General features: G+C 41.7%; 1 protein-coding gene across 2 annotated transcripts in view; it reads right to left on the bottom strand.

The window, feature by feature from the left end:
• Positions 1-540: 540 nt before the first annotated feature.
• Positions 541-16,918, bottom strand: part of GPR20 (G protein-coupled receptor 20) — a 39,457-nt gene continuing 23,079 nt past the window's right edge. For both annotated transcript variants that reach the window (XM_074264661.1, XM_074264659.1), the window contains exon 2: positions 541-2,498. In XM_074264661.1, the coding sequence (XP_074120762.1) occupies positions 1,431-2,483 (1,053 nt within the window). In that variant the 5' untranslated portion in view covers positions 2,484-2,498 and the 3' untranslated portion in view covers positions 541-1,430. The remainder of the gene's footprint in view (positions 2,499-16,918) is intronic.

Below are 16,918 nucleotides of genomic sequence, written 5' to 3'. Positions count from 1 at the left end.
CGTGACCTATCTATACTACCACTCAAAGGCTATATTTGAGGAGGCAGACTGGGAATGGAAATTCAAGCAATATTGCTTGAAGGAGGCAGGGGAAGGTCTTTTTCCTTCCAAAGTACCATCTACCTATCCTGAGCACAAAGAGATGTCTCTGATCCACTTGGGGAAGGCTCTAGGTTAATCTCTGGGCCAAGAGCTTTCCATCAGTACAGGTGGAGGTCCTCAGGTTCAGGAAAATGTCCCTGTTTAGCTCTAAGTTTCTATGTATACCAAACAGGTGCAGGTAAGTCAGAAATTCTAATTGGAGACCCTACTTGGAGCTCCCTCAGAAGTCTACTCTCCTTTTATTCAGGTGGGACACACATAGGAGACTCTGGTGGGGGGCCACCATCAGCAGTGGGAAGCTAATGCTTAAGATGAAAGGAGGTGATGATGTTTAGTGAAAGGATCCCTTGGTTGAGAGCCAGATCCATCATTGAGCAAACCACTTCTCTGCATCTTAGTTTCCTCCTCTAAAAATAATGGGGACAATCGACATCATTGCCAACAATGTGCATTTATTAATCACTTTGTTCCCGGCTCCATGCTAAGATCAGGATGGAGACCTTTTCCTGCCATCCTTCCAGGCTGTTTTAAAGTTCAGATGATGGGAAAGTGTTTCTGAAAGCTCCAGATCCTATACCAATGTGAGACCCAGGGAGCATCGGTATATATTCACCCTGAGGCGATGGTGGATGGTACCTCCTCTATCCCTCTCCATTTGAGACGTCTTTTGTTTGCTCCCTTCTTACTTTGATTCTTCCTCTTTCCTTTCTCTACTCTTCTCCCACCTTTTCCCCCAGTTCTCCCCTTCCTGTGCCCAAGACCTATGGGGGCATAGAGACCGTACCCACATACCAAATTATCCAAAATTAGGGAAATGCCTAGAATTATAGAAATAATTGCTAACTAACCACTCAGTCACCAGAAAACACCATTAAGGGGAGGATCAGGTAACTAAATCTTATGTCCATTTGCCCTGGCAGATGTGTCTCTGAGGACCTTAGTGTCACAGGCTGCTCCCACCCTCTCTACTCCCCTATGAGGTAGGAAGGTCAGACATTATCATCCCCATTTACTGGATGAGAAAATGAAGGCACACACAGTTGAAGGGACTTGTGTGAGTTCACACATGGAGGCAAGAGTGGAATAGAGGTGGAACGTCATCAGAGTCCCGTAGAGTTGGAAAGAATATTTCTGAGCTCTTATGTGAGCTAGAGCTCACGTGGGTCAAGACTTGATTTTATAGATGAGGAAACTTCATCTCCACCTAAGCGGAGACTCGACTAAGGTCACCCGGAGGGTCAGGGGCAGAGCAGTGACTCCAATTCCAGGATTTTTCTATGACACCTTGGCATTGTCTGGTCTCTCCTAGGATGCTCCAAACCTCCCAGCTACAGTTGGGGCCCGTCGGTCAGAGCGCGGGGGCAAGGGACGATGGCGTTGTGGAGGGAGCCCTTGGAGCTCTTGTGCATGCTGATGACCTCCCCGCTGGTCTGCTCCGGCTCGCTTCTGCGGAAGAGGCCCCGGACAGTGGCCTGGAAGCTGTTGGTCACAAAGCAGTAGACAATGGGGTCCATGCAGCTGTTGAGGCTGCTGAGGGTGATGGTGACGTGGTAAGCCACCAGACTCGCTTCTTTGGATACGGCTTGGGGACGGAGAGAGACGGCCAGCTGGCGCGCGTGGAACGGCGTGAAGCACACCAGAAAGATGATGAGCACCGAAAGCAGTAACTGGACGGCGCGCATCCGCCGCTCGCGGCTCTGGTGCATGAGATTGGGCTTGGACAGGGCGCACATGATCCTCCCTGTGAAAAAGGTGATGACCACCAGAGGCAGGAAGTACTCAAAGACCGTCAAGGCGAAGAGGCGGCAGCAGGAGCCCCCCTGCACGGCCGCGGTGAGGACGGAGAAGGTCACCACCACGGCGAAGACCCAGATGAAGACGCAGATGCCTTTGGTACAGCTGGGGTTCCTCCACTTCCTCGAGGCCTCTAGCTGGACGATGGCCAGGTAACGGTCCACACAGATGCAGGTGAGAAAGAGAATGGAGCAGTACATGTTGACAAAGTAGCTGAAGACGTGCACCAGGGAGCAGTTGAGACAGTTCTGAGCCCCGTAGAAGATGATGAACCTCGTGGGCAGCGACAGGCCCACCAGCAGGTCCGTCACCACCAGGTTGATGGTGTAGATGATGGAGGTGGTCTTAGTCTTTGTCCGGAAGCAGAAGACGTAGAGGGCCAGGCTGTTGAGGGCCACGCCAACGAGGAAGATGGTCCCATTGACGGCCATCAGGGCCACCCACAGGCTGGGAAAGCTGTCGTGGAGCTCCTTGTCCAGGAGAGAGAAAGTGTAGAAGAACTGGTTTTCTTCCATGCTGCTGTTGGCTGGAGCTGTGGCATTGGGACTGGCAAGGAGGGAGGCCTCCTGAGGGGAGGAGGATGGCATGATGGCAACCAGCACCTGCAAGGAAAGCAATGAGATAGATAGGAATATGAGCCCCTGGTGCAGATATCCTGGACCTAGGACGTGGCTTTGTCCCAAAGTGCCGACTTTTTTGTGAGGGATGCTACTTCTTTAGTATCCTCTAGCCTATATATTATGGAGCACAACTACTATCTCTCAATTACTGTCCTTTCTCATAAGGTTGCCTTCTCCCTCAACCCATAGGATCCCTTTCCTGGCTTAAACTTTGCTCCCCCACTCCACTGGTTTTGTTACCATTAAAAAGCACTAGTGGCACAGTGGTTACAGCACTGGCCCCGGAGTCAGGAGGTTTGGATGCTCAGAGCATTTTTATGCAAAGGACTGAACAAAGTGGAATAGGATTAATCCCGGGAAAGGTAATAGTAGCACATTATAAATATGCTTACGTATATTGGATTTAACATATATTTTAACATGCATAACATATATTGGATTACTTGCCATCTAGGGGAGGGGATGGAGGAAAGAGGGGAAATTTTGGAACACAAGGTTCTGCAAGGGCCAATGTTGAAAAATTACCCATGCATATGTTTTGAAAATAAAAAGCTTTAATTAAAAAAAAGATAATAGCATATTTATCTGGTATTTTAAGATTTATTCCCAACAAATGAGAGAAATAATTATTACCCCTATTTTATAGAGACGGAAACCGATTTCAAATTTGGCCTCAATCACTTACTCAACCCTGATTGAATCAGATCTTACCCTCTCCCCCAAAACATCATATCCAACTGTTCCTATTTTTTAAAACAGAGGAGGACACTGAGGCTCTAGAAAATGGAAGTTTAAGGTTATCCAGAGAATCATTGGTGGAAGTAGGACTAAAATCCTAGCCTGATGATTCCTAGTTCAATGAAAAAATAGTCCATTATGGACACAGTAGGCAGCCAGCCTCGGTAGGATATACAGGATCCTAGGAGTTCCTTAAAATTTATAGGCAATCCAGTGTAGTGCAAGGAAAGGAGGGCAGGGTTTGACATCAGTAAGACCTATATTCAAATACGACCTCTGAACTTGGCTGCTTCTGGTTTAATTTCTCAAGTCTCAATTTTTACATCTGTGAAATGAGGATAATAGCACCGGCCTTTATGGGATGTTATGAGAATCAAGTAAGATAATGTTTATAATAAACTCTTTGCTGACCTTAAAATCCTATATGAATGCCAGTTGTTTTTATCTAATTAAATGTAATAATTTTACAGGTGAGGAAACTGAGGCACAAGGGATGTGCCCAATGTCATGTGACTAATAAATGGCAGAGTTGGTGTCTGAACCAACTCTAAAACATAGGTTTCTCCCACAATTACACAGCCTAGCTTCCTGCTGCTGGTGGGAAGCAAATGGGACAACCTTTTTTTCCTGCCTCCAAAGCTTTCTAGCCATGTGACCATGAGCATGTACGTCATCCCTCTCAGCATCAGTTTCCCTCTCTATAAAACAGGGATAATAATTACTTCTCTCATTTGTTGGGAATAAATCATAAAATACCAGATGAATGTGTTATTATCTTTCTCCTGATTAACCCCATCCCACTCTGTTCAATCCTTTTCTTTAGAATCATAAAATGCTCTGAGGACACCTCTAGAGCATCTATTACAACCTTCAAAGCAGTCTGCTCCATAGCATCCCAGGAATCCAATCTCTCATAAATCAGCCCATTCCATTGCTGGACAGTTCTGAGGGTTACCTCCTCTTAACTTCCGTTTTGTGGCCAAGTGGCTCAGTGAGGAAAGTAACAGACTGGAATTTAGGAAGATCTGAAATCAAGCTTTCTCCTTGTGTGACCCTGAGCAAATTACACGAGTCTTTGCTTCCCTCACTTTCCTCATCTGCAAAATGGGAATAATAATAATAATAGCATCTTCCTTCCCCTAGGATTGTTGTGAGAATCAAATGAAATCATAGTTGTAAAAAGTCTTTGCAAACCTTAAAAGATTATATAAATATTATTGCTCCTATTGATTCTGCCCTCTGGGGCCAAACAGAATAAGAATATCTCTGATATTAACTGATACAATATCCATACCAAATGATGATACAATTTAAAATTTAAATTCTCTCCATAGCCTTGTCCCAAACTCCCACTACACATATTTCACAAATCAGCAACTGTGACCCAGAGAGACAGTGACTTGTCTGAAGTCAGATAATTTTGGGGGGCTGAAAGGAGACCATTCTGTGGCACTCTGTGGGCCATGTGGAATATGATGCTCATTTCTGGGTGTCATGTTTAAGGAGAGACATTGACAAACTGGAATCAGTCCAGAGAAACAAGTTCAGAGTGGGAAGGGGACTGAAAACCTGCCATATAAGGATAACTTGGAGGAACTAAAAATGTTTATCCTTGATAAGACAAAGAATAAAAAGGAAACAATAAAGCTAGCAATATTCTTGTACCTGGAAGGCAGTGAGGAGGAAGAAGGATTAGGATTATTCTGCTTGGTCTCAGAGGGGCAGTGGGGAGAAGAGTCAGATCAATTTTCAGTTTAATTAAATTCAAGAAATATTTATTAAGTAGCCACTACAGGCATTGGGCTCAGATGCTGGGAACACTTGTGAGGGATACCTCTCAGTGTCTTCAGAGAGGATTCTTGTTCAGGTAAGACTTAAGGTCAGATGCTCTGAGTTCTCTTGGGAGAGATTCTTCTTTCCTTTAGTCAAGGCAGGCCACAATGAGGGAGCCATGCCTAAGGCTGGGGGGTGCACAGAGCAGACCTCTCCCAGATTCCGAGCAGACCTTGTCAGATGGAACGACAGCCTCAGCTGAGAAGAATCCAGGGCCATGCTCCCAGACAGGCTGGGTGTCATTCAAATAAACACCAGGGCTTCCATCTCCCGGCACCCCACCCCCTGGGCCTAAATCCCTGCAGCAGCTGGGCCTGAGGTTGTCCAGTTCCTCCTGGCTTCTCCTGGACCCTCCCACCCTCCCCAGAGTCTGCCTCCTGCCCAGAGAATGGCTTTGAGCTCTGTTTACATTGCTGCCTGATGGTGTTTAAGCCCCCTCCTGTGATCGCTTGTTTTATTTATAAACTAAGGGTTAAATCAGAACCTTCACTGCTGCAGGGACCTGGCTGGCTCAGTTCAGCCAAATAAGGAGATTTTTTTGCTTTTTTCGGGGAGAAATCATAGAGGCTTCTGGGGAAGGAGTGAATTCAGGGTCTCTTCTGCCTTCCTTCAGGGAAGCCTGGCTGAGGAGGGGGAGGAAGGAAGGCTAATTCCCTGAAGAGGCATCCCTGGTGGGCCCTCTGCTTTCCCCAGGTAGGTGGTCTGGGAGAATCCCAGAATCTTCAACCTGGAAAGGACCTCACAGGGGGATCATTTACAAGGATTAATATTGGTTTTTGCTTGAAGACCTCCAATGTTAGGAAACTCAGTCCATCCCATAAAAAAGACTTTTGAAAAGGGAATAAAGAAAGGGAGAAATAAGGGCTGGGGGAGTTTCAACGTTTCTCTCAAAGAGGGTGGGGGGGTCAGCTTTAGTGCCATATTCTTTAGAAAATATTTCTGCAGTTTTGAGTGAAGATCTGGATTAAAATCTTATTCTGCTCATGGAATTTGTAATTAACTGTCTCTTAGTGCAGCCTGGGAGAACAATGGAGCTCATGAATGCGATAGTGTTTCTGAAATAGGGGACATAAAATGGGGACTGTGCTGGAGGGGAACCACTTAACAGCTAAGGGACCTTTCAATGCTCCCAGGACAATTGTTCTCAGTTATGGAGCAGTTGATTGCTGATCTATTTTGGCAGAGAGAGTGTCTTCTTCATTGGAAGTTTCTTGCATCGCAAGTCCATTCCAAAATAAGGAGCAAGATGGTTGGAATTGTCAAACTAAAGTCCTGGGCCCCAATACGAGTTCCACTACTTACTGACTGTGGCCTTGGGCAATTTCTCTTAATTTATGTGGGCCACCGGTTTCTCTCCAGCTCTAAAATTCCGTGAGATGCAATGAAATAATTGTTGTTGCTATTATCATTGTTATTATTTTCATATCATTCCCCTAGTGGCTCCCTACTTCCTAGTCCAGCAGATCCAAGCTCCTCATTTTGGCATAAAATTTCCTTTTCAGTTTGACCCAAACCACTTTAGCTTCCACAATTTCTCTATAAGAATATTCTACTCGAGGCAGACTGGTCTTGTCTCCTGCAACCAATAAGCTCATTTCTAACCTCTGAGCTTCTAATCATTCCGTTCCTCTGGACCTCAATTTCATTTTCTGTAAACTGAAGTTGAGGGTGTGTGTATAATATGTAATCTCTGTGGTCCTTTCCAAATCTTATATAGTTTTCATTGCAGGGGTTAGGGATGTGGTGCTCCCCTGATCTGGAAAATCTGTGTAAGTTTATTTGGCCTTCCCTTCATAGCAGAGAAGTCTGAATTATTATGTTATTAAAAGATAGAATATACATAATGTTATAACGCAATAACTATACATGTTTTATTCATTTCTGAGTTTCTAAACATTTTCTGTGTCACGTGCTGGCCTTTGAATGTTGTCTGCAGCTTCTGCAAATCTCCCCCAAAATTCCCAATCCTGAGATATATCTAAACCTCGATGGGGAAAGTTGTGATGTGGAAGCCGTACTTGCCTTCTTCCTCCAAGCCATCTCTTACCTATTCTTTTTTGGGGGGAGGGGAAGGAAATAGGGGTTAGGTGATTTGCCCAGGGTCACACAGCTAGTAAGTATCAAAGGCTGGATTTGAACTCAGGTCTTTATCCACTGTACCACTGAACTACCACCTAGCTGCCCTCTCTTACCTTTTCCTCAAGGCGCAGTCTACACTCGCTTCCTCCAAGAAATCTTCTCAATTTAATCCTTACCCACAAAGTCATCCTTCCATTCCTTGAAATTACCTAGCCAAGTTGCATATCTTTCACATTTGTTGATATATTGTTTTTAATTTCTCTTTTATTCTCATTTCCATTGACAAGTCCCGAAAGACAGAAACCATATCTTTTCCAACTGTTTTATATCCCCTTAGTGCCAAATATAGTCTAGTACACGATTTGATTTGATTTTGTATCTGGGTCTTATTTCTCCAACATAAGCTTCATGAAGGCAAGGAGCCTAATTTCTCAAAACTTCCTGTCACCTTCAGCACTAAGCCCAGAGTTCTGCTTTCAGTAGGTGATTGAGAAATGGCTCTTGAATGAGAATATCTCCCTCTTCTTTCACAGAGGGGCAACTGAGGACTAAAGAACAAAAATTTGCCCCAAATCACCTGGCTAGTGGGCTTTGACTGAACCAGGCAAGATGATCAAGTAGGAGAGCTCTCTAGTTTCAGCTTCTGAGTTCTCACCATTATACTGTACTGCCAATGAATACAGAGAGGCTTGGAGAGACTTACATCAACTGATGCTGAGTGAAACGAGCAGAACCAGGAGATCATTATACACTTCAACAATGATACTGTACGAGGATGTATTCTGATGGAAGTGGAAATCTTCAACATAGAGAAGAGCTAATCCAATTCCAATTGATTAATGATGGACAGAATCAGCTACATCCAGAAAAGGAACACTGGGAAATGAGTGTAAAGTGTTTGCATTTTTTTTTGTTTTTCTTCCCAGGTTATTTTTAACCTTCCAAATACAATTCTTCCTTTGCAACAACAACAACAAAATTCGGTTCTGCACAAATATATTGTACCTAGGATATACTATAACATATTTAATATGTATGGGAATGTCTGCCATCTAGGGGAGGGGGTGGAGGGAAGGAGGGGAAAAATTTGGAACAGAAGGGAGTACAAGGGATAGTGTTGTAAAAATTACCTATGCATATGTACTGTCAAAAATGTTATAATTATAAAATTAATAATAAAAAATACTGTACTGCCTCTCATGTCACCAAAGAATTTTTAGTTTCCCTAGGGGTATAGAGTGGATGCAGATGTGTCCATATAGAATGTCAGAGAAGAAAGGGGAGACCCAGAGAAAGAAAATCTGAAATCTGAAAATGTAAAGCATTCATCAAGTGTTTGCTGGATTAAAACAAAACAAAACAAAACATGATAAATCTTTCTCAGTCACTCGGCTGAACCTTGACCTTGGTGAGAGATTGATTTCTGATCGTGACATTACTTTGTAATCTTGATGACAGTCAGTCCTAACTATGGTTCCAGACTGAGCCTTTGCCCTGATACAAGACTGAGCCGAGTCCAGACCGAGTTCTGGCTTTGATTAAAGAATAAACCTTAACTGTGACCATAACTCCACAGACTGAGGAGCTCTGACCTTGATATGAAGGGGAAGAGAAAAAAATAGTCCCTAAGCAGCTATAACTGCTTTGGATGCTAGGTGGCACAGTGGATAAAACACCAGGTCTGTAGTTGGGAAAATTCATCTTTCTGAGTTCAAATCTGGACTCAGATTTACTAGTGTGTGATTCTGGGCAATTCACTTCACCCAACCTGTCTCAGTTTCCTTATCTGTAAAATAAACTGGAGAAAAGAATGGCAAACCCCTCTAGTCTCTTTGCCAAGAAAACCTCAAATAGAATCATGAAGAGTCAGACGTGACTGAAAAAATGACAAATCTAAGTTTTACAAAGATTACCCCATTTGATCTTCACAACAACCCTGGAAGGTAGGTACTATTATTATCCCCATTTTACAGCTGAGGAAACTGGAGCAGGCAGGAATTAGGGGTCACAAAACTAGTAAGTATCTGAGGCCATTTTTGAACTCGGTTTTCCTGATTATAAGCTCAGAATTCTATCACTGCACCATCTAACTGCTTCTAAAAGCCCTAAAAATAGACCAAATCAAGCCCAGTTTTTCTGTGTCTTCCTTTATGGGTGTCTCTTTCTGTACATTTGAGTTTCAGCCCCCCCCAACCTTTCTCTCTGTTTCTGTCTCTGTCTCTCTGTCTCTTTTTCCTTCTCTCTCTCTTCTATCCTCCCTTCCCAAGTCTCTAAATATAGCCTTAGTATTGACATTTGGGGAAAGTAAAAAGAGAATTTGCCATCCCCTTGTTCAGAGTCCAGGACTGCTTCCCAGTCACTTGGCCACTTGCCAAAACTTGTCTGAGATTTATGATGTGTTGAAAAATGCTTCTTCTCCATGATCTTTACCAACCCCTTTCCCTTTCTAGGGCAGTTTCTCTCAATTTTAGGGTGTGGTTAGAGAAGAGATTTCTAACTAATCACAGGGATTTTTAAAGAGTTTGAGTAATATGAGAGCAAAGAGAACAGGAGAACAGCCTGAAAAGAAGATCAAGACCTGTTGTGAAGGACCCCTTAATGTTTGCAGAGATGACACAGCTTCTGACACAGCCTTTAGTCTGCAGGATAAGTTCTACCCTAGTTCTCAGGGAGTCCCTCCACTATCTCCAAGTGCAAAAGTCATCTCCATCTGGATGTTCTAGTAACTCAATATATCCAAAACTAAACTCATTACCTTTACTTCCAAACCTAGCCTTTTTTCTTTGTCTTCCTCTAAGGGAAAAGAGACAGAATGACATAGTAGATAGAATGCCGAACTTGGAGTTGGAGGACTCTTGCTCTTAATATTTACCACCTATATGACTCTTTCCAACTTCTGTCATCTGTAATAACTTAGACTAGAGAGACTCCAAGATCCATCACTTGTCAGCCCTAATTCCATCACTCTATGCACCTATAATCCTAGAACCTCCTGATGACCAGAGAATTATCTTTGAATCTTTTCTCTTCCTTCTCCCTACATACACTAAATAGAAGAGTGGTGAGTTGGAAAAACCACTGGTTGTGGAGTTAGAAAATCTTGGTTCAAATCCAGACTACACCACTTTCTCCCCGGGTAAGGTTGAGCAAGTCAGGACCTCTTCTGAGACTGGTCCACGATGCATTTCCTTATCTGTGAAGTGAGGGGGTTGGAGTCCAGGATCTCTAAGGTTCTTTCTAAATCTACGACTCTATGCTCCTTATTACACGATACTATATATCTTTTATTTCTTGAATCTATGATTTTATTGCTATATGGAGCTCCCTAGGGAAGACACTCCCCCATGAATGCAGATCTACAACCATTTGGTCTGCATATTGTGGTCTTAGATGATTGCCTGGGGCATTGGAAGGAAAGGGAACTTGTCCAAGATTATGAAACCAATATGTGTCAGAAGGGGGATTTAAACCCTCTATTCATTAGGCCATGTTTGTCATATGTATCATATTATTCACACACACATATATTACGCACACATTTAAATGTATAAATCTCTGTATAGAAATATCCGAATATATATGTATCTGAATATCCCCTCACTCCATATTAAACTGTTAATTCCTTGAAGGGCAGGGTAATGTCCTTTTTTATCATTGTATCCAATATTGGGGACAGTAATTTATAACTAAAAGTTGTCATTTTTTAGTAATGCCTGATTCTCCATGACTCCATTTGAGGTTTTCTTGGCAGAGATGATGGACTGGTTTGCCATTTCCTTCTCCAGCCCATTTTTACTGAGACAAAAAGTGTTATGTGATTTGCCTAGTGTTATACCGCTAGTAAGTGCCTGAAATCAGATTTGAATTCATCACGTTGAGCCTTTTTAGTTCCAAGTCCAGTGTTCTATTCATTGTGCTATCTAACTGTCTTAATTTGTACCTAATAGACACTTAATAAATAGTTTTAGTAGACTAGATGATAATGGGATGGAATGGGATGGGAAGAGAGCCCAAAGGGATCCATATAAATGGCAGCTATTGTCCTTTCTCTTAGATACCCAAGTCTGATTGGAGAAAACACAGCCACTGTCTTTTGGTCTTCTTATTACTCAGATGAGACCTAAGTCCCTTCCTAGTTTCCCAAAGTGCCCACAAAGCCTTGTTGAAAGAAAGAAGGCAGAGCCTGTGACTCGGAGCCAATTGGCCAAGGGCCCAGCCAAGAAGTAGGCTGATTCCATGGTTCCTAAAACGCCCAACATATTGTTGGTGCTCCCTGATGCAAATATAGCCTAGAGAAAACAAATTTCAAGCAGGGGCTCTGGCTGGACCCCACCCAAGACTTCCCAGTAAAAGCATTAGGAGGGATTTGGAGACCACATGGCCTGAGCGATGGGGTGCCAAGAAGGTCTTTCTGGCCCTAAATATTTATCCTCTAAAGGAAAGAGCTCTAGTCCTGCCTATATCACTAACTTGTGTGACCTTCAGCAAATGACCTCTGTGAGCCTCAGTTTCCACATCTAATATTGTAGCAGTCCATGAGAAACTCTTTCCTGCAGAGATGTTGCTCCCTTCTCCAGGGAGATTAGTATTTTGTTATAGGGGTAGAGGAAGGATCATGTTTAACCCAAAGTGATAAATCATGAATGATAAAATCTTGAGAAGAATAATTGACTCTACCAAGCAAATATTCTCATGGACTAGAAGCCCCTAAATTTGTGGCCAATAGCCCAATAGCCAGGGGCTGAACTGGGATTTTTGAGAAGTGCTCTTGCAGGATCCAAGGAAATTTATGTCCTTGTTTTCTCTCTAGTTCCTGACCTCAGTGCCTTCCAATAAACACCAACAATATGCTGGGCACTTCACAAATTGGCCCATTCTCTGACTGTGCCATAGGATAACTCTCTCATGCTACAAATTGTCTTCTCTCCTCTGGAAAAGGGTTTGGGGAGAGGGGCCCTTTGGGAAATTAGAAGGAGGGGGATGATCAGGTCCTAGTCGGGTTGTGAGATGCCTGAGGAATAAGGATGTGTTTTATCCTTTCCCTTTCCTTAAGTCTTAATCCCTCTCAAACTCTCATACCCTCCTCCTTTGGTATAAATCCTAGAACTACAAGATGTTGGGAGCTGGAAGGGCTTTTGGGACAAAAAACATAAAATGTGAGAGATGGAAGATTCATCTTAATATACTTTAGAGATCAAAGAAGGCTTAGAACCTAAAATCTAGAATGTTAGTGTGAGAAAGGATTTAGAACAAAATTTTAGAGTGTGGAGGAATCTTACTTCATAGATCTAGAATGTCAGTATGGGAAAGGACTTAAAACAAAATTTTAAAGAGTGAAGGAATCTTAGAACTTGGAATCTAAAATGCTAGCGTGGGAAGGGACTTAGAACAAAATTTTAGAGAGTGAGAGAATCTTGAAACAAAATGTCAGAAATGGAAGTAACTGGAGAATGTCAGGACTGAATGGAATCTCAATGGTCATTTAATGTAATGTCCTCATTTTACAGTTGAGAATACTAAATTTTAAAAAATGATATGCATAGTTAGCTAGTTAGTGACCGAGCCAGAGCCAAGCACTTTCAGAACTGTATTCTAGTCCAGTCTCTCCACCTCTTCCTAAGAAGTGAGACACTGAGCAAATCACCCCACTTACTTTTCTCATTTGTGAAATGGGATAATGAGAAGAAAATGATAAATGCTGGAGGAGCAATGAGAAAACAGGTTCACTAATGCCCTGTTAGTGAAGCTATGATCTTAGTCCTATTACTCTGGAATTCTACCCACAGCTATTAAAGTGTGTGTACCCTTCAGCCCAGGAATAGCTAGAGTTATACCCTAACGAGATCAAAAAAAAAAAAAAAAGAAAGAAAAACAGCTATAAGTTTTGGACATATTTATAACAACTTTTTTTGTGGTGGTAGTGATGGTAAAGAATTGGAAACTAAGGGGAACCCCATCAATTGGTACATGACTAAATAAGTTTGAATATGATGGTAAACTATTATGCTATAAGAAAGGATGAAGGAGATGGTTTCAGAAAAACCTGGGAAGACTTATGAGGCACTGAGACTTCACTGAGGCAAAGTGAAGTGACTAGAATCAAGAAAACAATTGATAAAATAACAACAATATTGTAAAAATAAACAACTTTGAAAAACTTAGGAACTCTAATCAACCCAATGACCAACCACAATTCCAAAGGACTTATGATGAAATATTATATCTACCCCTCAAAAGAGAGCTGATAGACTCTGAAATAGAAATTCAAGCATATTTTCTTCTCTTTCTTTCTTTTTTCTTTTTTTAAAAATATAGTTAATATAGGGATTTTGCATGACTATACATATTGGCAATAAGTTTTATTTTCCTTTTTATTTTGTTTTTCTTGCCTTCTCAATTAATGGGAAGGGGAGAGAGAGTTCGGTGCAAAAATTAATTAAAGTTGAATTTTCAAAGAAGGAAGGACATTTGGGGGAGTACTTGGACACTCAAAGGGTCTCAAGTCCTTTCCCACATCATCACCCATGGTCCATGTTCTGAAAAAAAAAAGCCAAGACCAGAGTGATGAAGCTTCACAGCAAAGCAGGTCAGACTTAACTAGTATAAGTCCATTGTAAAAGCACTGGACTTTAAATCAGAAGAAATCTGTTTTTGATATTTATTAATTCTGGCCAGGCTGTGGGCAGGTTGTAGAACCTCTCTGATCCTCAGTTCTTCTCATCTACAAAATGGGGCAACAAAATTTGATATATATATATATAGATATAGATATATACATGTGGATATATTTATATCTATGCACACATGCATATATACACAGAGAGATGCATAAAAATGTGAGTTATCATTATTACCTTATCAGAGAATCTCAGAACCAGAAGGGACCTTAGAAGCATGTGATCCAAGGTCCTCTCTACAATGTCACTAACAAGTCACCCAGTCTTTCCCCTCCCTCTTACTTTTTCCCCTCTCCCTTTTCCAACCCCAATTTTTATTATCTTTCTCTGTCCAGTGCGCCAATGTCCTCTTGGATGTGAAATCAAAGATCTGGTTTGCAGATCTAATTCTGCTGCTAGATTTGATTCATGACTTTGAATCTGTATTAAATTGGAAGGAATAGTCCCTGTTCCAGCCAACTTCCAGAGTTGCTATGTGTAAAGAATTGTGTAGATAATGGATGAGAAAAGGTCTTAAAAAGACAAATCCTATTACAAACATGAAGGATTATTGTTGCAATGATGTGAAGTGTTTATTTGTCAACAGGAGTTCATCCAAGAAGAAAATACACATAGACACAGAATCACCAGGATTGATACTATGATTAGAGGGTTATGGTCATCTCCTTATTTCTTAAAAAAAAAAAAAGAAACCTTAGAACATAGTATCAAATATAAGGCTTCCATGGCACTCCCAAGTGTCATGAACCAGATTAAAAAGTTTATGGGAAATATTTAACATCAAGAAAAAGAAAAATCATGATTCATAAAGAAATGTATATTTAACAATAAGCAGAAAAAATAAGGAAGTTAAAAAAATAAAAGCACTGTAAAGCATAAATAATTTTGATATATGATTTTCTAATATGGAGGCAGTTAGGTGATGCATTTGGTAGCGTGCTGAGCTTGGAGTGGGGAAGAACTGAATTCAAATCCAATCTCAGACATTAATTAGCTGCATGATTCTGGACAAATCATTTAATTTTGTTTACCTCAATTTCCTCATCTTTAAAGTGAGGGGGAGAAGAAAGTGGCAAACCACTCTGGCCAAAAAAACCCAAGTGGGTCACCAAGAGTTGGACATAATTGAAATATTAGCAATTATTCTTTTTTTTTTTGAGGCTGAAATTAAGTGACTTGCCCAGGGTCACACAGCTAGGAAGTGTTAAGTGTCTGAGACCAGATTTGAACTCGGGTCCTCCTGAATTCAAGGCTGGTGCTCTATCCACTGTGCCACCCAGCTGCCCCAGCAATTATTCTTAACAGACCATGCTCTACTCCCTCCCCCAGAATTAACAGGACTTTAAGATATTCCAGGGTCTCTCCCCAGAGGGTCAAAGACCTTTTCCCATTTGGGGACTTATATTCCATTCTTCCACATTGGTCTTAAAAAGTTTTTTTGAGGGTTTCTTATGTCCAGAATGGCTAATTAGAGAGCTAACTTAAAACTGCCAGTAAGGTTCTAAAAGACATTGTGACAGAGTGGTAAACATGGTGGACTAGAAATCAGAGGATATGGCTTTGAAAATCCCAGTATTGCTGCTTATGTGTCCCTACCTAGGCCAGATTGCAGAGATTGGAATCCAAGGCTTTCTGCTCCAAATGCTCAGTTCAACTCAGGGAGGGTAAATAATGAGACAATCTTATTTATTTGGATGGGGTTGCCATGGAGACACTGGGGCCCTGGCCCACTAAGTTATGAGCAGAGATGATGCTGACATACTGTGCCGAAGAGTATTTATTTCCTTGGCCTGTTGAACCAGCTACTGAGAAAGAGACCATCATCTTTCATCTCTGGGCTACTGGGGCAGGGCTCTGTATATTGATTTGACTGCCTTGTGGTGTGTGAGGGGATATATTTTAAACCTGGCGTAGGGTCAAGGTGTCCAGCTGGGAGCATCTGGACGATATGTTTCCTATTGGCTATTCCTGCCAGCTTACCTGGAGCTCAGCTGCTTTCTTCTCCCAGAAAGGCTTCACAACCAGAGGGTTAGGAATGTGTATGAGTTGGGACAGGGGAGGAAAAAGAAAGAAGTGATGGATCGTAGCACTTAGAGCCAGAAGGAGCTTTACAGATGGTCTAAACCAATCCCTTCATTTTTCAGGGGAAGAAATTGCTGACAAGTGATTTGCACAAGGTCATAAAAATAAGTAGCATTGATGGTCTGGGACCTCAGGCTTGTTGGGGAAGTGATTCTACAAGTTGCCATGTGTGGAGCATCTAAGGGTCCTGATCTTTGTCACAAGAGACGTGAAAAAGCCAAGAAAACAAGCTTCCTAGAGTCAATAGAATCTCAATATTGTCTCAGGCTTTGCAGCTTTGGAAAGGGATATGTAATATGCCTGGTGAGAAGACATTAAGGACTGAATCACTGTCCTGCAGGAGACTAGAATTTTAGTTGGATAATAATACTCCTAGCTATGAACCCTGAAGTTTTTGTTCTTGCCTCCTGCACAATATCACAAACCTCTGTCCCTAGGTCTTTAGGCACTCATCTACTAAATCTTATCTTTTAAAACTATTGATCACTTCCATTTCATGTTAATAAGGGATGTTATTTAGACAATACTTATATGATCTAATGGTTTTCCCTATTTTCTTCAACTTAAATCTGAATTTTGCAAAAAGAAGTTCATGATCAAAGTCGCAGTTGGTTCCAGGTCTTGTTTTAACTGACTTTATAAAGCTTTTTCATCTCTGATTGAAAAATACATAATTAGTCTGATTTCAATATGGACCATCTGGTGATGTCCATGTGTACAATTGACTTTTTGGACTATTGAAAAAGAGGTCTCTTTAATGCAAATTAAGACAACTCTGAAGAACCATTTAATACCTCTCACATTGGCTAAGATAATGATAGATATTGGAGAAAATATGGGAAACCTGAGACACCATTACATAGCTGGTAGAGTTGTGAGTTGATTTAACCATTCTAGAGAGCAATTTGGAACTATGTCCAAAGGACAGCTAAACTATGCATATTCTTTGATCCAGCAGTGTCTCTACTAGATCTGTATTCTAAAGAGATCCTA

This window comes from Sminthopsis crassicaudata, chromosome 1 (genome assembly GCF_048593235.1).
Source record: "Sminthopsis crassicaudata isolate SCR6 chromosome 1, ASM4859323v1, whole genome shotgun sequence".
Classification (NCBI taxonomy): Eukaryota; Metazoa; Chordata; class Mammalia; order Dasyuromorphia; family Dasyuridae; genus Sminthopsis; species Sminthopsis crassicaudata.
The sequence above is the reverse complement of the archived record's forward strand: the minus strand, read 5'-3'. Positions and strand labels throughout refer to the sequence as shown.